This window comes from Mustela erminea, chromosome 3 (genome assembly GCF_009829155.1).
Source record: "Mustela erminea isolate mMusErm1 chromosome 3, mMusErm1.Pri, whole genome shotgun sequence".
Lineage (NCBI taxonomy): Eukaryota > Metazoa > Chordata > Mammalia > Carnivora > Mustelidae > Mustela > Mustela erminea.
Window position 1 is genome coordinate 50,400,860 of NC_045616.1, and position 25,183 is coordinate 50,426,042.

Genomic DNA, 25,183 nt, shown 5'->3' on the forward strand with positions numbered 1-25,183 from the left:
GGGGGAGTCTCATCTTAAAAATATAAACAAAGCAAGGATGCCTGGGTGGCTCAGTTGGTTAAATGTTCGACTCTCGATTTCAGCTCAGGTCATGATCTCAGGGTCATGGGATTGAGTCCTGCATGGAGCCCCAGGTCAGGCTCTGTGCTCAGCAAGGAGCCTGCTTGAGATTCTCGCTCTCCCTCTTCATTTGCCCCCCTCACATGCCCCCCGCCCCACACGCTCCTGTGCTTACTCTCCTTCTGTCTCTCTAAAATAAATAAGTAAATCTTTAAAAAGCCTTTCTGGGACGGTACAATGAGAAGGGAGGCAACCAGCAAGAACAAGCTGCTTTAAAAGGGTGGGGCTGAACAGACTTTCCCCTTCCTCACAGTTGATTTTAAAAAACCTCAAGAACACGAAACCAGGCTAGGTGCTCCAGAAGGCATTAAGAAGCGTTCAACACAGCACAACCCAAAGAGCCTCTTCACTGCTCTGTAGCAGCAGGAATCAACCTCGCTTTCCTCCTTTGCTCCCTTGTTCTCCAAGTCCTGTGTTTCAAGTTTTTATTTTTTTTATTTTTTTGTAATTTATTTGACAGAGAGAGAGAGATCACAAGGAGGCAGAGAAGAAGGCAGAGAGAGAGAGGGGGAAGCAGGTTCCCCGCTGAGCAGAGAGCCCGATGCGGGCCTCGATCCCAGGACCCTGAGATTATGACCTGAGCTGAAGGCAGAGGCTTAACCCACTGAGCCACCCAGGCACCCGTGTTTCAAGTTTTTTAAACACCATCTATTATCCTTTTAACAACTCTGCAAGGCAGGCATTCTTATTCTTCCAAAGACTTTTCTGATATGGCTCAGGGATAGTACTCCATTTGTCCTTTTAATTCCCAAATTGGGTCTCTTTCCCCTACACTCCATATTTGTTACTTAAAATATTCATAAAAACAATTTTTCTCAGATGCTGATTTTCCTTAGTTAGGGACATGAAAAGCAGTCTTAAAAGTCAAGGATAGTTTATGCTTCTTAGGCTGTAATAGAAGATTCCAAACTGGTATTTTCTGGTAAAGTCTGGATTAGTCTCACAAATTTTCCTAGTAACAAAAGCCATGTTGCAAACACGATAATGTCACTGTAGCCTCATTCAGAATATTACTCACTCTTTCTGTTGCTTTGCTACTTCAGCACTTGGGAAAGTTTGAATTTCCCAGTAGTGTGACCACGATACTATTTTTGTATCTTCAGCGTCCACTTATTGTCAACTTAGGAAGAACAGTTTATGGTTGAGCTTAATTTTGCAAGCATGCTGGAAAAAAAGTGGATTTCTTTATGAAAATATTTAAGAATATATATAAAGAAAATCTGTACTGAAGAAGAAAGCAAAAATAAAATACATTATTTCTTCTGAAACTGGAATAAAATTCAAATTTTAAGACTTTTTAAAAATTTATTTATTTGACAGACAGAGATCACAAGTAGGCAGAGAGGCAGGCAGAGAGAGAGGAAGGGAAGCAGACTCCCTACCGAGCAGAGAGCCCAATGCGGAGCTCGATCCCAGGACCCTGAGATCATGACCTGGGCCAAAGGCAGAGGTTTTAATCTACTGAGCCACCCAGGCACCCCTAAAATTCAAATTTTAGCCTATCTGAATACCAACATCACTTTAATCCCTTCAAAGCACATACTTGCAAATAACTGATACTAATATTTTTGGTTGTAAAAACAACTAATCAGTAGTTACAAATTTTCTTCATAACTGACTGCAGAGTCACATATAAAGGCATCAAAGAAATCTGGATTCAAGAAATGGGGGAGGGGGAGCTCAAACTATAGCTCTAATCTTCTAGATGTAACATGATTAGGCTAGGCACACAAGCAGAGTGTCACTCATTTCCATGCAATCAAAAAGTACAAATAAAAACAGGGACCAGAGAGAAATGCACTAAATCTTATTACCCTCTCATCAGTTTTTCTATAAAAGGTTCTATTTCAAAAGAGGAAAATACCAGGATGGCTGGGTGGCTCAGTCAGTTAAGCAGCTGCCTTCAGCTCAGGTCACGATCCTAAGGTCCTGGAATCGAGTCCTGCATTGGGCTCCTCACTCAGTGGGGAGCCTGCTTCTCCCTCTGCCTGCTCTGCCTGCTGTTCCCCCTACTTGTGCGTGCTCGCTCGCTTTCTCTGATAAATAAGTAAATAAAATATTGAGGAAAATACCAATGAGGAGGGTGGGGGAGAAGGGGGAAATCTGCCCCTTTGGGCTGCTGGTAGCTGGTAGCCCCAGGCTCCACCTTCCTCTCAGTGAGCTTTTTATGACCAGGGGCACCTGAGTTGCTCCCCTTCCCAAGCTGACTGTCCCCTTCCTTCAGCTGACCAACTTTTCTCAGGTGCGGTCTGATTTAGCCTTTCCCACATCTTCCCTACCCCTTTATCCTCTAACCTTTGCTGTCTCATTTTCGTCATCTCTCTCCAAAGTTTCCGGTGACCTTGTTCTTGCCAAATTTGAGGACTAATCTCCCACTGACGCTCAATCCTTCCATTTGAAACCTTTTTCCCTTCCTTTGCTTCAGGAACTTTAACTGTGCTTTAATTATCTGCATCTAATGATCCTTCTCATTCTACATGGCAGTGTTTTAAACACATGGGTTTGAAGCCAGACTGCCTGGCTTTGAATCTTTCTTCCAGCTGCCACATTCTACCAGTGAAGGTTAAGACAGGTAACGGAACTTAGTCCCATTTTTCCATTTGTAAAATAGGGATGATGGCAGGTCCTGGCTCATCTGGTCGTTACCACAATAAGGCAATACATGTAAATCACTGAGTGCAGTGAGTGCCACAAATGACATTAACTATGTGTATTCTATAATCACAAGTTCTCTACACAGCCTGTCTCAAAGAACCTACTTCATGGTGTCAAGACCTCCGTGCCTATGTAGGTAACATCGAAACCACTAGCTTACGTGTGTTATGGAAACTTCAAACCCCTCAGGATACAAACTGCACAAATCCCATCTATTAAACCTTTCTGCCTTTTCTATTTGAGTCAAATGAAAACACCAGTTTCCCAGGCACCTAAAAATCATCTACCTTCTTTGGTGATAGAGTAAACCTCGTTAATTCCTGATTTATGTGGCGGGATGCATAATGGTTAAAGGCAAGGACTGGAGCCTGGTTGCTTGTGCTCAATGACTGGTTCTGTCCCTTACAACTGTGTGACCTCAGACAAGGAACTTACATTCTTCATACCCTGACTGCCCCATCCATAAAACTGGGGTGATATCAGTCCCTATATCATAATTCTGACCTCATAAGATACTTAGTATTATATTAGCATTTATTAAATAATGTAAAATGTGCAATGTGGTCTTTTTATTGGTTTAAAGAGAGAAGTGAAATTCCAAAGCTTTCATAAAGCAAAACAGGCAGTTGTTTTTTTTTTTTAATCAGTTCTTATTTTTTCCTTTGGATTCTCATTACTCCTACCATTGTCCGAGCTCACAACTCATCCTAACCAGATAAGGGTAAAACTGCCCTGTCCAGCTTCTCTAAACTCATCTCCCTAAATTCCAGCCTCTCATCTACTTTAATCCATTTTTCATTTGATCCCTAATTGCCAGATTAATCCTTAAAAACACCGCTTTCATACTGCACCTTTTTGGGCTGATGCCCTTGCTCTCTCCCCATGCTCCTCAGGCAATATGAAACTGCCTCCCCTGTGGCTGGAGGATCTATTTCTTCCTCCACAGGCGCACGCCTCACAGAAGTGGAATTCCCCAGGTCCATTATAACCTCCATGCCTTGATCCTTGATGTTTTTCCTTCCCAGAACGTGCCTCGTTCTTAGTCCTCACATCTTACACTTTCTTCAACAACAAGGTCAATTCCACTTGCTCATGAAAACCTTCCAGCGGAACCCCCCGCCCCCAACCCAGTCCACGGCTTATGGAGTACTATACAGTAGACTAGAGAAGATGAGACTTGCGTTCATACTGGGTTCTTACAATGAGGTCACTGTTTTAGACGGTTATTTACATACTTCCTGTGTGCCTAGCTTGCCTGGAATTTCCCATTGCACAATCTCAAAACTGTGCATTATGGTAGATGAGTTCAAAGTGGCTGAGTTTGTAGACGAGTGATGATCCTCACCTGGGATAAGCAGGGTTTGTTTAGATTTTTTTTTTTTTTTAATTTCACTACATGAATGAGCACCAGTCATGAATGTGATATTATTTGGGCCATTAAGATTCAAACAGATTGGGGCTCCTGGGTGGCTCAGTGGATTAAGCCTCTGCCTTCGGCTCGGGTCATGATCTCAGGGTCCTGGGATCGAGCCCCGCGTCGGGCTCTTTGCTCAGCGGGGGGCCTGCTTCCCCCTCTATCTCTGCCTGTCTCTCTGCCTACCTGTGATTTCTGTCAAATAAATAGATAAAATCTTAAAAAAATTAAAAAAAAATAAAAATAAAATTTAAAAAAATTTTTAAAAAGACTCAAACAGATTAATCAATTCGACTTAAGTGTATATTCATATCTGTATGCAGAATGCTCCTCATCCATGTTCACCAAATTAATCTCCACATGAAGAAAAGGCACAATCAAATACAGAATTTTGTGTATGAAAAATAAAAAATAGAAGCATTACATACTTAGTACCATTTAAGTGGGGGCACTTTTGAGCTGCTTAGAGGAAAGAAGGACTTGGGGAGGGGCTGGCTACACTTTCTTTCTAGTGGTTTATTTTATGTCCAAAAACAACACTGAGAAGCTCTGCCAAGTATGAAATGCTATGAGAAAGACCAAAATAAAAGCCTAGTCTGTACTCTGAGTTGTACATTAGTTTGCTTATCTAAGTACCTTTCCTTTTCTTAGTAACCCAGGGTTGGGGCGCAGGAGGGAGAGGACGAAACAAGAAAGAAAGAAAAAAAAAAAACAGCAGCAGAAGTCTTTCCTTCAAGAAAGACAGACAAATGTTCGTTAAGTAGTTTCATAGGCAGTGACACTTTAAAAGAAATTTAAAAATTTAGTTAGCATTTCTTAAATAATTTTAAATAAAAAAATTTAGTTAGCATTTGTTAAATAATTTCTCATAGTAAAGGAAATAGGTTGACGGTGTGGCTTTAGTAATAATAACAGCAAAAGCAGGATTGGCAGCAACACAACCAGATTTCCTTGGGTCGTAACATGGTTAACCTAACTTCCTAACAAGCCCCGTCCAAAAACCCATCCTAGACTAACTGGTTCAGTATCTGAATTTTACTAAGATGCCAACACGAAGTATATGAAACACTTTTCTAACCTACTTATTTACGCACTAACAAATAATCCTAAATGTTCTACTGAATAATGACCCTTTGTGTTTCTCAAGTACCCAATCGTCAAAGCATGATCCAATTTTGATCCTTGCATGTAAATTCTTAAATACTTTCCTTTAGTAATGAAAGCAGAAATAACATAGGATACCCTGGTTACCAAGTGATAAACCAAAACTTTCAGCCAATGTTCTGATTAGTCGACACTTTATAATTTCTGTCGCATTCTGCTTCAATTGATAAAAATATACTTGTTAGATATATGTTTTCAGACTCTACACACACACAATGGCTTTCCCGAGCAGGCGGTCACAACAAAATAGTGCCAAGCTGAGGGAGAGAACCTGGGCCCTGCAGGAGCCAGAAGGAGTCTGTATTTGAGAGGTTACACATGGCTTCTGGCTTCATTCACATGTAGTCAATGATTCTCAGAGTCTCAAAGATACTAGATATTCAAGGCTAAAATGAGACAGGTTGCAGATTAAAGCAGAACCTGCTGGCAGGAATATCTGAGCAGCATTCTACCTGGGAAACAAAATGACAGGGCAAAACGACACCCCAATTGTTGCAGAATGAGAATACTGGGCAAACTATGATAGCCCAACCTCAGCTAGCTACCAGAGAACAATCCTCTGAATTTTAAGGGAATTCCCTTGCCTTTTATTGAGGTGAAGGCCTATATAGTTAATACTCCTGCACATCCAATGGCCATGAAAAACTTAAATTTAAGCATTTAAAATTCTCAGACATTCTCAACTGTCATCTGAATTCAGAAAATGTATAGACTGGCTGGCAAATTTAATCATTGTTACATATATATTTTTCTAGGCAAATTTATTCTTTAGTTCCAAATTTTACGCTTAAGACACACAAACAAACAAACAAACAAACAAAAAAACCAGAGGGAAAAGCCCCAAATATTTCCCTCTGTTAGGTTTACCAATCAGAGTAAATGCAGTTCTACCTTATCATGTTTTCTATGAGAAAACTTCTGTTCTTTTTTTAGATTTGGAGAATTGCTTTTCCTGACAGAACCCCCAGAACCAAGAACCCTGAACTGCAAACTTGTCCTTTGTCCTAGTTGTTTACCAGCCTTATCAGGGCACACATGGGTTGGCAATGTGATTCTAAGATAAAAATTCCAAAGATATAATTAGATGTTTTTCCGAGAAATATCACCCAATGCCATGAAAATTTGTTTGCTGCTTTTCACTTCATTCTTGAAGTGAATGGTCTCACAATTTCTTGCCAGTTAATAATTTTCTTCTAGGTAAGTGAGAAATATTAACTTGGCACTGAAGAAAAATACATACTTTTTAAAATAAGCAATACTGAAAATACAGATCTTATCTCAAAAACTTCTACTTGTGACATTTCAATGAACACATATTTCAGTGTAAATAACACACTTATTAAAAGTTATTCACAGCAAAAAATACAATGATGGAAACAATCTTATGCCCCTGAATTTAACTATAAGTGATAAAGGACAGAAAATACATTCTAAGCTAGTGATGTACAAGTTCTCTTAAAGCACCCTACACATTTATTTAATTCCAAACAAAACAGATTAAAAAAACAATAGTAAGAGGCCACAAATGTATATTTACTATGTTGCAGAAGAATACTCTCTAGCCCAAAGAAGTGTTATAAAAACATCTCTCAAGTTTTCTACTGAACTCCATTTTTTCTAGACTAAAAAAAAACCATTAAAAGAAAAAAAAAATCTTCTACTGCCACCTGCTGGTTATTTATCGTCAACGATTCTCAAAGATGCTAGAAAGACAAGCTACAGATTAAAGCAGAATCTTTTGACTTTTAAAACAGGAATAATTTTTGGATTCTTGCTTACCTTCCTCCCATTTTTAGACTACATATAATACATTTTATAATAAATTATGGATGTATAGTATAAGTATACATTTTTACATATGTTTCTAGTATAGAAGTAGAGCCAGAAGCTTATTTTCTTGACTCCTGCCTTGCTCATTGATTGACACCCAGTGCTCTGAAATAAGTCAGAAATTATCACATTTCCATTCTTCCCTTTCCCATAAAGGCCATTCAACCTAGTCAAGGTAAGCAATAAAGACTTAAAACTGAATGCTTTTGGCTGACCTGTGAGAATTTGCAACCCAAACACTCCAGGCCAGCTAGAGAAGTTTCATTCTTGGAGCCAAAGAAGGATATAAGCCAAATATCTAATTCTGAAGACTTCTCAAAAGGAAACTCACACTCTAAGGATGTCAACATAACGTTGATGGAGGATTTTAAACGAGAGATCCGAGGTTGGAACTGGAACACCCCCCTGGCAAGATTCCGTAACTGGAGATATAAACACGATTTTAAAAATTCAGAAAGGGCGGACCCAAGTTCCTGTAGTCAGCTTCATTTCTTTTTTTGGAGAGTCTGAGAATTTAAAAAAGCCTTTGCTAAGAGATTTTCATGGAAACAACTATTCTCTTTCATTTAGAGGGTATTTAAAAAATCAAAGCAGATAGGTAAACCATTTTGAGGAAACAGTACTTTCTCCATCAATGATACACCAATTCTTCCTACCAAAATAAACCATGGAAACGATGTTTTCAGTGATTTCATGTCACAAGCCACACATTATAGAATACTTCATGCCACATGGCTTCATCTATTCTAAAAATAAACCGAAAAACATGGATTTGACTAACCTTCTTCTCTAAAATTAATGTTAAGTATAACGTGAATCAGAAGGCAATGTCCCAACATATAAATCCTGGGTCCTTCTTTCGCATCCCTAGACATGAGCAAATTTGTCTGCTAGGACACTGAAGAGTTGTCTGTAATTCTACAGTGCTATAATTAAGACTTGTACAAATTCTGCTGCCAAAAAATCACCAGAGTGGGTGGTGAATGCAGCCAAGTAAACTCTAATTATGGAAGGCGGGTTTTCTAAGATCTTACATACAAGAAGCAAAGGCAAGATCAGACAGCTAAGATAGGTTACCAAGGCAATATAAATAGCTTTGTCAAATTCAATGCAAGCCCCCTTTTGAGAACAGCTGTTACCTCCCATAGTTCATAGGTACTTTAAAAAAAACTCAATCTGGAATCCTCTGCTTAGAGTCTGGCTCTTAACTGTTCCCCCTAAATTAAAGTTACGAAATTTACAAGTGCCATTTTTCATTCCTGGGACCAAAAAAAGTCAGCAGGAGTCCAGTATCTTAGAGAATTTTTCATTTTATATTTTAGCTCCTCCACTGGTATTATTTAAAAAACTTCTGTTCAGAGTTCAATGAAATACTTTTAGCACTCTGAAAGACAGTATGCAAATCCTAAGTGTACAGCACAATTTACATAAATTGTACAGAAATACATAAATATATTACATAAATATAAATTTATTATATAAATATAAATACATATATTCAATTTATATAAATTGAACATACACATATAACCAGTAGCACTCAATCAAGAAATAGTGTTTTTTGTACTCCAGAAGGGTCCCAACTACTAGAAAAGAGGAAATTTTGCTTCATAAAATAAATACAAAGTTCTCTCAATAATAATATTATATAATGTATTATTACTATCTGGACCTGTAATTGCAGCCTTCAAGTAGAAGTGATTATGCTTTTCCCCTTTGCTTATACAAACATCTATGCCCACCTCTCCCCTTATCAACAAACTGCATGAAACTCTCATTCAAGTCCCAGGTCAGACATCACCAGCTCTATGAAGACTTCCTGGACTTTCACAGAAAAATAAATTAAGCCATCATCTACATTCATAGAGTAGTTTGCAAATAGTCTATGTTCATAGTACACACACACACATTGTCTACTGTTCTAGGCTGTGAGTACCCCATGGAGAGAAAAGGCAACTAATTTTTCATCTTTTGATCTGTCCTCTGTGTTTAAACTGGGCTTTAAATTTTGTGCTGATGAATGACCACATGTTTCTCATGCTATTATCTTATGCAATTGACACTTGAATAGTTTTTCAGAAAAGAATGTTCTACTGAACCATGTTCTTTAATATTAAACAGAACAAAATACAGGTGGCTCTTGAACGACATGGGTTTGAACTGTGCGGGTCCATGTACATGTGAATTTTTTTCAATAAGTAGAGTACTATAAATGTCTTTTTGTCATGATTTTCTAAAATAATGCTTTCTCTAGCTTGCTTTAGCCTAAGAATGTGGCATTTAATACATATAACATACAAAATATATGCTAATCAACTGTTTATATGACCTGTAGGGCTTAACAGTACACTATCAGTAGTTAAGTTTTGGGGGAGTCAAAAGATAAATGCAGATTTTTGACTGTATGGGGAGTCAGTGCCCTAACTCCCGTGTTTAAGGGTCAACTGAATATTATCCAGATATTTTAAATATGTATCAACTTAATGCCCTCCATATAAAAGGATTTGTAACAGAGCATATTTATTCCAACAGATTAAAAACTATGCTAATGTTAATACATATACACATTAGTTATATATTGAGCATATATAAGTTGAGAATATGATGCTTTGTGATAAGAAGCAGCTATTTTCTTGTAGGAGATGATAGTACAGTACTTTTCTGGAGAAAAACATTCACAAACTTTTGAGGCTCTGAAACTCTTTTTAGGCTCTGAAACTCTCATTTCCTCTTACCGTGCTCCTTCTCCATCCTCTGCTACAAAACAAAACAAGCTTACTTCAACTAAGTTGAAATTAAATTTTACTTATCCAACTCAGTTCAAGGGTCACAGAAGAAATGTGAACATCTCATGAAAGGTAGAAATTCCGGAGCTCTCCTACCTGTGTACCTAAGCTGGCTGCCATCATGTGCGTCAGAAGTTTAGCTGCAAACATGGAAAATCTGGCACAGAAGATGTGGGAGAGAACAGCCAGGCAAAACCCTGTAGGAATAAAAAAAAGCCCACGTGCAGTTTTACAATCCATGAACAAACAGTTGCACAGCAAAAGTCTTCGGAAGGCCTATTGTCTGCCTCTGCTGCATAGTGTGGTTATCTGGCAATGATGATACTGCAATTTTAATCTACTCCTTTTTATGTGACATATAAAATCTGCACACTGATCAACTAAGGCCAAAGGACAACTTTAATTTTCAAAGAGCCACATGTTCACTTCCTTAGTCAAAAGACTGTTCAAATCAAGCAGATTAATAATTTCATTAAACTTCCGTTTTTCTATGTTTCCATTAGACAAGTTATACTGCTTGAGAAAAGGTTCAAATTCCAACCTAACTTATTAAGAACAGGTGGCTTGGGTAAATAGAGATATTTAGGGAAGTGAAGAAGATTTTTTAGGCATAAACCTGTGAATGGTACGACTAAAACTCAGGCTCAGTAATTACCCGCTTTTTACCTAGTAGGAATAGTTATGTAATTACAACAGTGGTAATTATGAGTTTTAAGAGTTACTCTATGCTACTGGAGGCCAAAGCTGGGAAGAAAATGTTTTTTTTCCTCTTGAGATGACTTTCAACCTAAACATCCACATTTTTAAGTGGAATAAAGAAAAGTATTCTTATCTTCTTGTCATCTACTTGTCAGGGCAATGATCAGAAACTCAGTAGTAACAAATCTTTTATCTTACAATTTGTATGAATTTCTTTTAATACCATGTTTTAAGTACAGGGTGTAAATGTATGTATTTAAGATTTATCTATTTATTTGAAAGAGAGACAGAGAGAGGACGAGAAGGAGGAAGAATCTCAAGCAGACTCTGCACTGAGGGCAGAGCCTGACGTGGGAATCAATCCCACCACTTGAGATGATGACCTGAGCCAAAACCAAGAGTGCACCGCTTAACCGATGGTGCCACAGCAGCCCTGAATACTTTTTATATTTTAAATGTGTATTTAAAATATTTTAAATATGTATTTAAAAATACATATTTTTAAAGCATTTCCTTTCTAAAATTTAAATGTGCTGCAAAGAGTAACCCATTTGCTTTTTCACATAAGCCTTTTTTTTTAGTTTGTTTTTTTTTTTTTAATTTGACAGAGATCACAAGTAGGCAGAGAGGCAGGCAGAGAGAGAGAGAGAGAGAGAGAGAGAGGCGGAAGCAGGCTCCCTACTGAGCAGAGAGCCAGATGCAGGACTTGATCCCAGGACCCTGGAATCATGACCTGAGCCGAAGGCAGAGGCTTTAACACACTGAGCCGCCCAGGTGCCCCTCACATAAGCCTTTTAATCCCTCTCAATAATAGTGTTATTAATAGTTCATTTTGTCTAAGAATTATCAAAACACAATAATTGGTATGTATACGCTGCTTTGCCATGCACGTTGTATGCATTACCTCACTGCATTTATTCCACATTTGCTTTCTCATTATCTTCTCCTAAGATATGGACCTAACTGCATGTTGGTGTAGGTGGATTGGGCATCTGCCAATGCCCACATGGGGTCTATCACTAATATTCCTTACAGCAATGCCTGTCTTAACTCCTTTTGGGAAAGGCTTTCAGTATGTTTAGATTTTAATAAGTTAGACAAAGTTCCACACAGGAAGTGAGTCTTTGCATTAGTCAAGGCTCTGAGCCTAGGCATTTGGCCAAGAAATCTACAATAATCCATTTTCAGGACGACTGCTCTAGGTTGATCTGGGACAGGTGTGCAGCTCTTGGGGCTGCCCCAAAAATCCACCCACACAGGAACACAATACATCCAGAAACTGCAGAGTCATGCCTGACTTTGCACCCTTACCCAGGTAGTCTATAAACTAGACTAGTCTATAAACAGAAGCTGATGCTCTGAACTCACCAAGGTACACTCTGAAGTTCCCGTGATGATCAATGCTAGTTTAAGCTCAGAATTTCGGGTGTGTGTGTGGTGTGTAATATACTGATTTCAAAAGCAAGGCCTTGCAAAATTTTTGTCAAAATAGGCCACATGATCATAAATATGTGCTTTACTGTACACCTAGTGTGGTAGATGCGAGGCCACGGGATTAGTGCCAGACAAAGTAGAAATATACATGAGTCAACTTTTTTTTTTTTTTTTTCTAGTTCACGACAAGATCTTATTCACAGCCTTTTCCCTTAACTTGGTAGTTCTCCATTATACTCACATACATGAAATAGATTTTGTAGTTAAACTTGACCAGCTCAATAATACCTAATTAAGTATATAAGCTTCAATTAAAATGCTAGCATGACACCTGGTGGTGGTCCTGGATTCAAAGCCAGTGGTGGGAAAATGGGCTAGATCTATTAGCCTTTAACTATAATGCATGATAGTGATCTGGATACATTTTTTATTTATGGGAGAAGGTGCTAAAAAACCTCAAGCAGGCTGTCCCCTAGCCTTAGCTGGCCTTGGGGAAGATACTGAATACCTTAGATTTAAGAAATAAATACTTCACTTTCCAAGTTCCTAATGCACCATATGCTAAGGACTTCCCTTTTTTTCTTATCTGTTAACAAATAGCTACATTTAGCACATGTGATTTAATCTACAAGTTTTTTTTTTTAAGTTGTAATAATTTTTTGGTTTAAGTTCCTTTAATATAAATATGTAAATCACAGGGTACAAAATGCTGTAACTATAACTAGAATGCTTTTTTTAAAAAATGAAGTATAATAATTCTAAGTATTACTTCAAGGTGTACTCTGAAGTTTTTAACTGACTCCTTGACAATTATGCAGAAACAACAAGCAGCTGGGTGCCTGGGTAGCTCAGTCTGTGAAACATCTGCCTTTGGCTCAGGTCATGATCCCAGGGTCCTGGGATCCAGTCCCTGCTTCTCCTTCTGCTGTTCCCCCTTGTGCTCTCTCCCTCAAATAAATAAAATCTTAAAAAAGAAAGAAAGGAAAAAAAAACAACAAGCAGCTAACTGAATAATTTTTCTTTCCTTTTTTTTTTTTTTTTTTTTTTCCCCTCTTTTGGTGGATTCCACATCTGGCATGGAGCCCAAACTCATGACCCTGAGATCAAGACCTGAGCTAAGATCAAGAGTCAGACCCTGACCCAACTGGGACAGCCAGATGTCCCCCTTTATTTTTGTTCTGAGCACAGTGTAGTTTACAGACTCAGTTGGAAAAGAACAATTAATAAGTTAATTAGCACAATGACTTTTCTATATCATTAGAAAGTGAGGAGAAAGATATACTATCCTTAACAAAACAACATTGATAATCTTTGATTTAGAGGAGAAAAACTCTAAACTCTAAAAAACTCTAAATCTAGGAAAAACTCCTAGATTCCTTTGCTATCATCAAACTGGATCAAAGACCTTATCTATCTACACAGTATTTATATGTTTGCATGAGTATAAACACAGGTAATGCTTGTATATGAATATGCATATCCAGCAAAATTATCTATCAGCATCCCTTAAGAATAGGATACATTTTCCAAATTACTGGTTTATCCCTCCACCAGCCAAATATTAAGACTTTTTGCCATGAAATCTTTGAAAAATGTTCATAACTTTTGTATCTAGCTATGTATCTATCTCTGTCTTCTCTGCAGATAAATCTGAATCAAACCAAATGTTCATTACACATTATTAAATCAGTTATTATGTTGTTAGCTTTTTTTTCTATTTTTCCATCTAATGCTAGCTGTAATTGTTACTTTGTTTTGCTTTTTTCTTGTTCATCTCTATTGATTACCAGATTTCTGTACCTCTCCTCTTAGGATGGTGCCACCTGGTTATTGCTACTAATAAACTAAAGGCGGAAAAAAATAATTGTCAAGCCTGAAAAGTTTTCTCTGTTGAACAAACGTCAGTATGAATCACCTTACAGAACACAAGGTCTGGGGGAAAGGATTTCTCCCCAAGGGATGAGGTTGCCAGAGGGCTAGCCTCCAGAAAATCAAGAGTGTTAACCCTGAGAACCACACATGGCTATCTACATTTTAATTAATTAAAATTAAATAGAATGAAAAATTCAGTCCCTCACTTGTTCCAGTCATATTTCAAATGCTCAGTAGCCAGATGTGGCTGGTGGGTACCATACTGGACAGGGCACAACATTTCAATAATCACAGCAAGATCTATTGCTACGCTAAACTGTCCTGAGTGAAGGCCAAAAAAAGAGTATGCTTTTTCATACTCTTTTCATATTTCAGGATAATTTTTATTAAAAATGCTAAAATGAGAGCACCTGGGTGGCTCAGTGGGTTAAGCCTCTGTCTTCAGCAAAGGCCATGATCTCAGGGTCCTGGGATCAAGCCCTGCATCGGGCTCTCTGCTCAGCAGGGAGCCTGCTTCCTCCTCTCTTTCTGCCTGCCTCTCTGCCTACTTGTGATCTCTTTCAAATAAATAAATCTCTTAAAAAAAATGCTAAATTGATGGGGTGCCTGGATGGCTCAATGGGTTTTAAGCCTCTGCTTTCAGCTCAGGTCATGATCTCAGGGTCCTGGGATTGAGCCCCACATCCAGGTCTCTGCTCAGCAGGGAACCTGCTTCCCCCCTTTCTCTCTGCCTGCCTCTCTGCCTACTTGTGATCTCTCTCTCTCTTCTGTCAAATAAATAAAAAAAACTTTTAAAAAAATGCTAAAATGAGATCACCCAAAGTACAACTTTGACTTACATTGTCACAAGAACATCTTATTGGAAGATGTCAGATCAACAACATATATTCATTTATTAATTTAACAAGTAGATATTGAGAAACTACCATACACCTGTGGCTCTGTTGAGCAATGGAGACACAATGTTCAAAAAGGTAGTACTTGCTGCTCTACCCACGGCTATGTCTATATTTCTAGCTGTATCCTCTCCCAGACACAGACTGGTTTATGAAAGTTCAGAGGACATAATTCTGGGCAAAGAGATGTGCAAGAAAACATTCTGGGTGGTTTTCAGGAAAGTTGTCATCATTCTTAAAACATGATCTAAATAAGTGCCTTTCCTTTGGCAAGCCTAGATGTTGTTGTGTGATGCTGAGAGCTGCAACCAGTTCAAGACCATGTAGGGACAAGACAGAGAAAACAAAATCTTTGAGGAAAGCAAGGCAGAAAAATGAGAATGGGGTGGGATCCTGAGGACACCACTGAGGTACTGAATTAATCAACCTTGAACTAAATTTGTTTATTTAAGAAATGTGAGTTGTCTTCTGTTACTTGCAGCCAACTTCATCCTAAGTAATATACCCCAAGTACAGAGCAACCCAATGTTTTTATGCCATGTCAGAATTAAAACTAATCTCTCTGATCTACTATCCACAGTTATCTCTTCAAATGGATTTTTTTTAAAAAATCTAATAATACTTTTTTTCTATTCTTCATGTTAATAAACTACTTTCCCATTTGATAGAATGAAGCTGTTTTGATATACCTTTCCCCATAATCACAATGGCTATTTTAGGACAATGATTACAGTGAATATAAACTTGATATTTTTGGAAGAATGTAACACAAAATTTTGGAAGAATCTCTTACTTTAAAAAATAATTTGAAATGAATGGGTGGCATCTGGTAAAAAAATTTTTTTTTCTGGAAAAACTATCAGAATCTCAGCTTGTAAAACATAAAAGACATAACTAAAATAGTTTTGTCATGTAATAAACCTTGGACAAAAGAATAAGCATGCCTCAGAGGACTTTAGATTATCTTGATTTATTTATCCTGTAAGTCTTATTATTAGCAATTTATGGACGGTTATTTTTCTGTTACTTAACTGTGAAACTGACATTGGGTTGACGTGTATACACTTAGTAATCTGTCAAGTAAATAAAGCCATTAGCCATTTAAAAGGGAAGGCTTTACTTTGACTAAGGTGTTAATGATCTCTTTACCATGAGAGAAAAAAAAAAAGAACAGATGATATAAATGTAAGGTCTCTGGTCCATCTCTAATCTCAGCTTAAAAGTCCTCCACACAGGGCTGCCTGGGTGGCTCAGTGGGTTAAAGCCTCTGCCTTCGGCTCAGGTCATGATCCCAGGGTTCTGGGATCGAGCCCCGCATTGGGCTCTCTGCTCCTCAGGGAGCCTGCTTCCTCCTCTTTCTCTGCCTGCCTCTCTGTCCACTTGTGATCTCTGTCTGTCAAATAAATAAAATCTAAAAAAAAAAAAAAAAAAAAGTCCTCCACACATAGGAGACTCAGCCATAAGAGCATCACATAAGACCTAGTTCTCATATTGATATTAAAACTGAAATGGATTAAGGCCATAGGAATTGTGAAAGTCAAAAGTCAAAATCACAATGATTCTGACTCAATAGCCTATATTTGTACATTAACAGTTACAGGAAGCAAGGTAGGCTTCCTCCAGATAGTCCTGTGTACCTCAAACCACACTCAGGATCCTTAATAATTACACTATAAAATTATGGTATTATGGCATTTTGATCTAAGGTTCTTTTAAGCTGTATTTCTTCCAAGCCCCCTCTGAAAGTGAGTTTCATGGTGTTACACTAAGTGCGCAGTTTTGATTCACTTGTCCTTTTTATATCTTTTTAGCTTCAAAAGATAACCTTTGCTTAATTTCTTGGTATTTGGTAAACTGGTTGACAGTTTTAAAAGCCACAGGTATATATCCCCATCCTTCATCTTTCTAAGCTGAGAATTACTAAGCTCCTTGCCCTTGTACACCCATTTCACACACTCTGATCATTTCAGTGGTTCTATTCTAGTGTAGGAAACAGACCTGTAAACTAGAACCGGAGCAGATACACACTGTGATCTATCCTGACTTAAATAAAAAGGTTCACTTCCTGTCTAATTATATGTCACCACGTTTCATGAAAAGAGCTGGTCAGACTGCTTCCAAATAAAGATGGGTATTTGGTGTGGTCTGACATAATTATAAAATGTGTGTGGAAGGGGCACCTGGCTGGCTCAGTGAGTGGAGCATGCAGCTCTTGGTCTCAGAGTCGTGAGCTCAAGCCCCACACTGAAATGAATGAATGAATGAATGAATGAATGAATGAATGACATGTGTATGTAAGATACATAAAATTCTCATGTCTAGTTCCTGGGGCCCATCGGAGGACTGGACAGTTACCCTCCCATGACACTGAGACACTAACACAAGCTGTCTTTGTATCTCCTACTGATCTACAGAACATGCAATAATCACTACATTATGTCATGGACAGAGAGGAATAAACCCAGTAATTTCAAATATGACTCTAAGTTAATGGAAGAAAAGCAGAAACTGACATGGAAGTGTTCATTTTGCAAAAAAAGATACATTAGTTAACAATTCTTCCAGGAAATACGGAAATCAAGATAACATTCTCTCTTCAGTTTTTTAAAACTCTGATGTTCAATATTTAGATCAAGCAAGGGATTTCTGTGGGTCATGGTAGCAGTACTTGGTTTTACGTCTCGATAGGAATATATAAAATCTCATCTAGATTTTACTGCAGCATTTTATCTTTTGGCTTTATTTTATATCTATGAAACTTCTGTAAATATATTAGCATTGAAATAAAATAGGATGTCTCCATCTCATTTGGGAACTACATGGACCTAGAAGAATCTATCAAGCAAGAAATGTTATCCTTATAAAAGATGTTAATAAGAAGGAGAAATTATTAACTTTTGCTATTGAATCTATTAGGTTTAAAATTAAGATAAATTAAGGGAAATGTAAAATCTTATAAAATGAAGTTATAGTGGAAAGATTTTAAATAACCAGGACAAAGAATAATAATTAATTATTTGTGTCTACCTCCACAAAGTTTCATAATAAAGATTATTAAAGGGATTGTTTGCACATCAAATAAAAAAGACTCAAATGCAGTGATAATTACATTTACACACAAAACATTATTAAAGTTGGATATCAAAATGTCTGAGTTAGTATGTTTACCATCCTGTTACAGTAATACAATTTAAAATCATTTATTATGGATGGAGAAACTAAGGTATAGAGAAAATAAGTAATTTGCCCAAGCCACCAGCAGAATGAGGAATTGAATCCAGGCAATCTAGCTTCAGAGTTACCCTGTATGCAGTTCTCTGTATAGGACATTGTTCCTAGAAGCAGCATGGGGCTGTAAAGGATGACTTAGAGCATGGAATGAGTGAGCATAGGGAACAGAAATATAGTTGAAGGAACTCTCAGAGTCCTACCTACATAATCAATACAGCAAATGAGAACAGTCCTACAGTTCTCAAAAATTAAGGTGTAGGTAAATAATTTCTCATATGTTAATACAACTGAGGCTCCTATTCTTGCCAGAATGGGGGCTTTCATGTAGAAGATGAAAGACAAATTTATTTTTGAACACAGTGGTTGAGTGTATTTAGAACTCTGAGGTTGTATGTTTGGTTTTTTAAATGAAAATACAAAATGCTTTGTATATATTAACTCAGACAATCCTGACATTCTATTGGAGTATCTGCTCTCAATGTCATCACACTAAGAACTCATCCTTCTCTGTTATCTAGCTTCTGTCTCACACTACCTATTATATTCCTTATGAGTTGGAACTATCTTGTTCTTTATTATACCTTATTATAGAATTACACTGTATCCCTTATTATATCCTCATTATTCATTAGATCAGCACACATCTGGCCTTCTATAAACATCCATTGTATGAGGTAATGAATAAGACAATGGGAAAGTTTATTTTCTCCTAGTACGGATGAATTACAGTATGTTTGCATCTTGCAAACATGGGAAAACTGACTTTCATTCTTACAAATATTCAGAATTATTGAATCAAAAATACCTGAGACTAACCTGAGACACATATAAATCCAGAAGAGAAAAAAGCTTCATTGTATGAAGACAAGTTGTCGGTCTGGGCGTAGACTGCATACACGGACATGTATGAACAGGCACATTCCACATAGTCTGAAGTGTCCTCAACCACTTTGCAAAACTGAGTGTCAGACAACCAGCTAGGGCAAAAACACAATGGTCACTCACGGCTCTTTTATCAACACGTAAGGTATTCGAGATGGCTTTTCAAGTAAAAATAACTTTGTGAACTTAAGTGTTCTTTACTCAAGCATTAAGCAGACCAATTTTCAAGAAAAAACACTGGAGGGAACATCTTGTCCTAGACATGATACAACAAGTCCAGCAAGATGCCTTAAGAAGCAGCCTCAACACCACTGAACCCGCAAACACATTCCTGACACCAGAGAAGCTGGTTCTCCCAACAGAGCCGTGCTCCTGCCTAATCTGAAGCAATACACCCCAGGCTTTCATCACAAGGCACGCCTCCCCTGCACTGGAAAACCCCAGGAGAGGGACATGCGCACCCTCCTCATTTCACCATTCCTTGTATTTTGAACCACGTAAGTTCCTTGAAAGATTTTCCATGTTTCTTTCTTAATCTCCCCCCCACCCCACTTTGAAGCCAGTTACATTACCTAAAATCTTTCCAGGGTTCTTTCAAATGTTTCTGCTATAAGATCGGGATACTAACACAAAATCTTTGTCGTGATTACAGCAAATGTAGTGTCCCGTGCCAAGCCTCTGAACGCTCCACAAGGACCACTGCTTTGGTCCTCTTGGATCCTTGACTTTTCTAAGGACATAAAACTTAATCCCAGCTGCAGATGCAGGTTTGAAACATTCATTAGGAGTTATTAGGATGGCACAGTATCTGTATATTAAGTTTAAGATCTGTCACCAGGCATTTGAAATTTTAACTGAAAATTATTTTTTCACAAAGAAAAAGACTAACCAGAATTCTGCAGTTTGGAGGACAGTTGGTTACCCAACAAAGCTGTTAAAGGCATTTAGAATTTCAGTCTGTGCAGCTGAAAGTCAGAAATGAACAGAACCATGTGACCAATTTGGATCCAAACCCTCTGGGTCAGCAAAGCTTGATCCTCCCGCATTGACTAAGTTCTGGGTAATGGAATGACTCAGAAACTTGAGGACGGATTAGTCCAAGGAGATTCTACAGAAGAATTATTCTCTTCTTCCCATTCCTGTGTGTGGTTTAATTCCAAAATATACCCCAAGCCATATGTGGACTAGAATTATAAATCCCTGCTAATCCCTCTAAACACAGAGCATTGGATCCAGAACCATAAGCCCGATGGAAGGGGCAAAGAAAATTTCCTTTCCTGACCAGTAAATTAACCAATAACCACAGAAAGGTCATGTGAATTGAGCAGAAGTCACACTGGGTCCCAAGGAAGTGGTAATAATAAAGAAGTAAACAGTGTGTTAAACACATAGTTAGCTGTTGGGCTGTACTTGTTACCTGGGCAAAACTAGACCACTTCCTTCACTGTTTTGTCATTTCTATGGCAGAGATGCTTCTCCACTCCAAAGGCTCACTTCAGGTCACCCTCTATGTTCACTACAGAAATTGGACTCCGTTGTAATAGAACAGGGAAGGAGCGAATTTAAAGAATTTGTAAAGAATTATTCAGTACCTTGCAGCAGCCTGATTCCAAAGGAGACACAGAGATGTCTGGGGGATAATCCTAGGTTCGGCAGCATAAATCCTGTAGAGAACCTCATTGTGGTCCATCAGGGGTTGTGAAGTCAGACCTTTCACACTCAAAGACAGTACCTGCCGTGCCACAAAGAACAGAGAAAGGGTTGGTATTTTAAAATCAGCATCATGACTGAATTCTGAACTTTGATTCATTTTCCTAGTTACTCTAGTCACTTGGTTAAGGCCACTATTTAAGTAATTAGCTGACTTATGAATGAGGGAATCTGATTGGTTTTTCATTGCAAACATTCTACTTCCTTTTCAGTTCCTGAGCGGCCTTCAGCTGACAATGCTCACTTTAACTGTCTGACTTCATCATGAGAGAATAATACGATATCCTATTAGTGAAGGCTACATTTTTCACTTTCCCCACTGTATATATTTTACTCAATAAAACATGAGGGAAGTATTTCCAACTCTATTTGAGACTACACATTCTACAAAGAGTTCGTAAAGGGATATATTTCATAATTAGCTCACCATGTGTAGTCCTTACCACAAATCTGATCAAGTGAATGCATTCTGAAGAGTGTGTCTGCTAAGGAAAAATCTGATTCCAACCACATAATTTTTTAAATGATAGATTACCTTATTTTTCAGGGCATGAAGATTGTTTCCAGTTATAAACCACTGCTGGCTGCTATACTCTGTAAACTGGACTAATTCACATGTACTTTTTCCAGCCATTACTTCTGCATCGGGAACCTCCAATAACCTCTCTGGAACTCGAATATAATCACCTTCTTTTCCTTCAAACTTGTGCCCATTGATTTGCTGAGGATACCAGTGAAGAGCCAGGATGGACAAATATGGGCAACTGTCAAAGATGGTTTTGCTTCTGTAACAGAAAAGCAAAGGCTCTGCTAAAATGGCATGCATTTATATACGCATAGCCACTTATACTTATTAAAATGCATTACATAGGGGTCCTGTTCTTTATGCGTAGCTATGACATTACCAGCCCAGAGGCAGTAAGGACGATGCCCTTTTAGTGCCTTTGTGGCTAACTGTCGTGATTTCTTGCACAGCACTTTCTGCATCCTTTTGCCTGATTCCCCCTTGTAATCTAAAACATGGGTTTTAGAAAGCTGTTTCACGGATATCAGATACAATCTGTGGCTATAAAATGTACTTTTTTGTGTGTTAGTTACATCAGCATTGGTAGAACAGATTGAGAAAAGAGCATACCACTAAACTGAAACCTCTGCTTTAAGAAATACCACCTTATATGCCTAGAGCATGTTTTCATCAAGAGTTTACCTCATCTCCTTCTAATCTGTCAGAGCATTTCGAATCTAATCATGTGATTGGTAAGAGAAATAGCCTGGAGCTGGGATCTTCACCCTTTCAACAATGCTGTTTTAAACACTGTAGGTATAAGATCCTATACTCACTGAAAGCACTTCCAAACCTCAGTGTGTGTTGAAATCACTTAGAAGTGTGCTTAAAAATACAGATTTCTAGATCACACCCCAGGCTGACTAAATCAGAATCCTTGCCTGGAGAGGAGGCGGGGGGCTCTGCCGAGTCTTGTTTTCTAACCAGTCCCACAAGGGACCTAATAAACCTTGTCTTGGACCCATCATGTTTATGAACAATGAAGACATACAAAAATAAATCAGATCTGAAATCTGCCTGGAAACATTTGGAGAATATTAGGATGTTAGGGTGAAAATTACACATTAAATGTTAAAACTTATATGGGTCACAGTAGACAGAGAGTATTGAAATCGAATCGTGGATCTAAATGATATCTTGTCAAAATCCCTAACCTGGGAAATGGAGCAGAGAATTTTAAATGGAAAATCTGAGGAAGAAAAGGAAAGGGGAAGGGCTTTCTCCTCTAGTTAAATCCTCTCTCTAAAAATCATCATCATCATCATCATCATCATCATCATCATCATCTTCCACAGGGCCCCTGGGTGGCTCAGTCAGTTGAGCTTCTAACTCTTGATTTGGGCTCAAGGCATGATTTCAGGGTCCCGAGACGGAGCGCCGGGTCAGTCTCCTGCTCAGCATGGAGTCAACTTGAGATTCCTTCCTTTTCCCTTCTCCTCTCCCTCTCTTCCTTCCCCCACTCACTCTCTCCTGCTCTCTCTTGCTCTAACAAATAAATAAATAAAATATTTTAAAAATATCTTCCATAACTTTAACTATCACATTTGATTCACTGCCTTCAAATATCTATCTTTAATCCAGCCATTCACCCAGGCTCTAGACCCCTGTTGTCCAAGACTCCTCCTAAAATACCCGCTCCTTCAAAACAGCTCACCAAAACTCTTCTCTTAATCTCCCCATCCAGCGTTCCACATCTTCGCAGGTGACTAAAGCTCCAAGCTGCCACTGCAGCACCCCCTGACCAGGTACAATGTGAGTGAGATCAGTGACCCTCAGCCACATGGCTGCATACCTTCTCCCCCATGCTCCCTGGAGTCTCCTGGGATTTAGCCCATCAGTGCCATCCTGGACTCCAGTATCTTGGAATACTGAGACCAATCTAACATGCACAGTGACTCTACCCAGCCCTGACAACAGCAGGCCAGATTCCTGGCCCTCTCCCTGGCAAATGACTATAATCTCCCTGACCCTGTAACCTCCCGTGTCCATGCCTTCTACTACACTCACTGTGTTCAGCCCACAATGTGCTTTACATCCTGGCTGAAGTGAGTGGGAGAACCTCACATGCATATGTGGACTGGACCACTACTGATCCAGTGACCAGCTACAGCTATGCCCTCAGTGCCTCTTGACACTGTTTTTACTTGGCTTCCAAGTAATTGTTCCAGATGTCATCATCCTCCTCAACATCCCTGCTCAATTCCCAAATCTTTCACTCTCAGCAGCTGCTCCTGAATAGTGCTTAAGGTGATACATAAATAACACATATCAGAATGGCCACCAACTTTAGTTTTCAAAGTAAAAACAAACAAACTAGTATTGAGCACTCTCTTCTTCTCTACGTTTGTCACCTCTATGAGAATTCTACCACTTAACTGTTTTCAAGCTACCATCCTCCCCACATTTCTATCTCAGTTTCAGCCCTGTTACCTGAACAATTAGTCCTTGTGTAGTCTCCCTATCTCTTGATTTATTCTATTCTTTAAACTTTAATACGGTCCTTAACATGGTATCTCTAAAATCCCGAGTCTGATTCTCTCGCACACCTACGAATGCTGCCTGGCTTATGCTATGTTCAATCTTTAAAGGCTGATGGTCTCCCCAAACACACCACACTATTCTTGGCTGCTGCCAATGCATGTGCTGTCTCCTTCCCCTGGACAACTCAGAAGGAAAGGGAAGTCTATAGAGAGGAAACACATGGAAGAAACATACTGATCCATTTACTTATTCTATTCACTCATTATACCATAACCACTGAAAATCTATCACATGCCAGATACCATTTCAGGTCTGGGAGTTTATTAGGCAATAAGGCAGAAAAGGTAACTCTTTTTGTGCTTCTTATACTCTTTTGAATTCTCCTATGACTCGGAGGACACAAATATGAAAACCAACATTCACAGCAGGGTAGATGGTTCACATCTAAAACAACCTGAATATTCTAGTGATCTATGCAAATATAGAAAAAGAAAAAGAAAGGATTGAGACTATGGGGAATTATAAAACTATAAACTATTTGACTTCATTGGACAACATAACCGAACCCCATTCAAGAGAGAAAAACAATGAAGGACATTTTTTACACACACACACACACACACACACACTGTGGCCTCATTTTGCAATGAAGTAAAGAAATTATGCATTTCAGAGGTTTTAAAGACACCGGAGATACATATAAAAGGCACTGAGTAGCCAAACTGCAGGTCACTGGTCTCAGACAAACATTTAGCACCAGTTGTGAGGGATGGAGAAGGGGCCTCCTAAAAGGGCATGAAGAGCTTTGCTGACGTACCCCATTAAGAAAACATTACTACTCAGGGCTCACTCATCAGTGTTAAGAGTACAGTGTAAAATGATGCTGGTTTTGTACCTTAAACTCACCTCATACCCCGGCTCTAACCTGGGATGAAAGGCTCGAGGCACTTCATAGCCACAGGGCTCGAAGTAAAGATTCTGTTACAAAGCAAGCGGTTATAGTCCCTTCTGACCACAAGGCATAATGCTCAGCAGGGGATGTGGAGGCAGACAGCCCTGGGATTGAAGTCTCACCAAAACTAATTGTGTGACCCTTGACAAGCTCTATCTGTATCTGCAGATAGGAATACTAAAAGCTCTAGCCCTACCTTTGACCAGCTGCTTAAAATGATCTTTTATAAGAATAAAACATGTATAATTTTTAGTAAGGATTATGTTGAGCCATATGAAATTTCCAGTATAGTGTATACTATTTTACCCACAAAAAAAGTCAACTTCATATTGTTCAATCTTATATAACATCAGGACTAGAGCAGAGGTACAGTTAATATCTGTTCTTCTTGTTTTGTTCCTTGATCTCTCTTATAAGTCTTTTATGTCTGGATTGACACTCTCTTTAAACTTCATGTATCTTATGATCTAAGAACTAAAGTTAAAAGTTTTA

General features: G+C 38.5%; 1 protein-coding gene across 3 annotated transcripts in view; it reads right to left on the bottom strand.

The window, feature by feature from the left end:
• Window positions 1–25,183, bottom strand: part of ADGRV1 (adhesion G protein-coupled receptor V1) — a 541,343-nt gene that overhangs the window by 273,955 nt on the left and 242,205 nt on the right. For all 3 annotated transcript variants that reach the window (XM_032335763.1, XM_032335762.1, XM_032335765.1), the window contains 4 exons: window positions 21,229–21,478; window positions 20,576–20,715; window positions 18,918–19,078; window positions 10,066–10,166 (listed from right to left, as the gene is read on the bottom strand). In XM_032335763.1, the coding sequence (XP_032191654.1) occupies window positions 10,066–10,166; window positions 18,918–19,078; window positions 20,576–20,715; window positions 21,229–21,478 (652 nt within the window). The remainder of the gene's footprint in view (window positions 1–10,065; window positions 10,167–18,917; window positions 19,079–20,575; window positions 20,716–21,228; window positions 21,479–25,183) is intronic.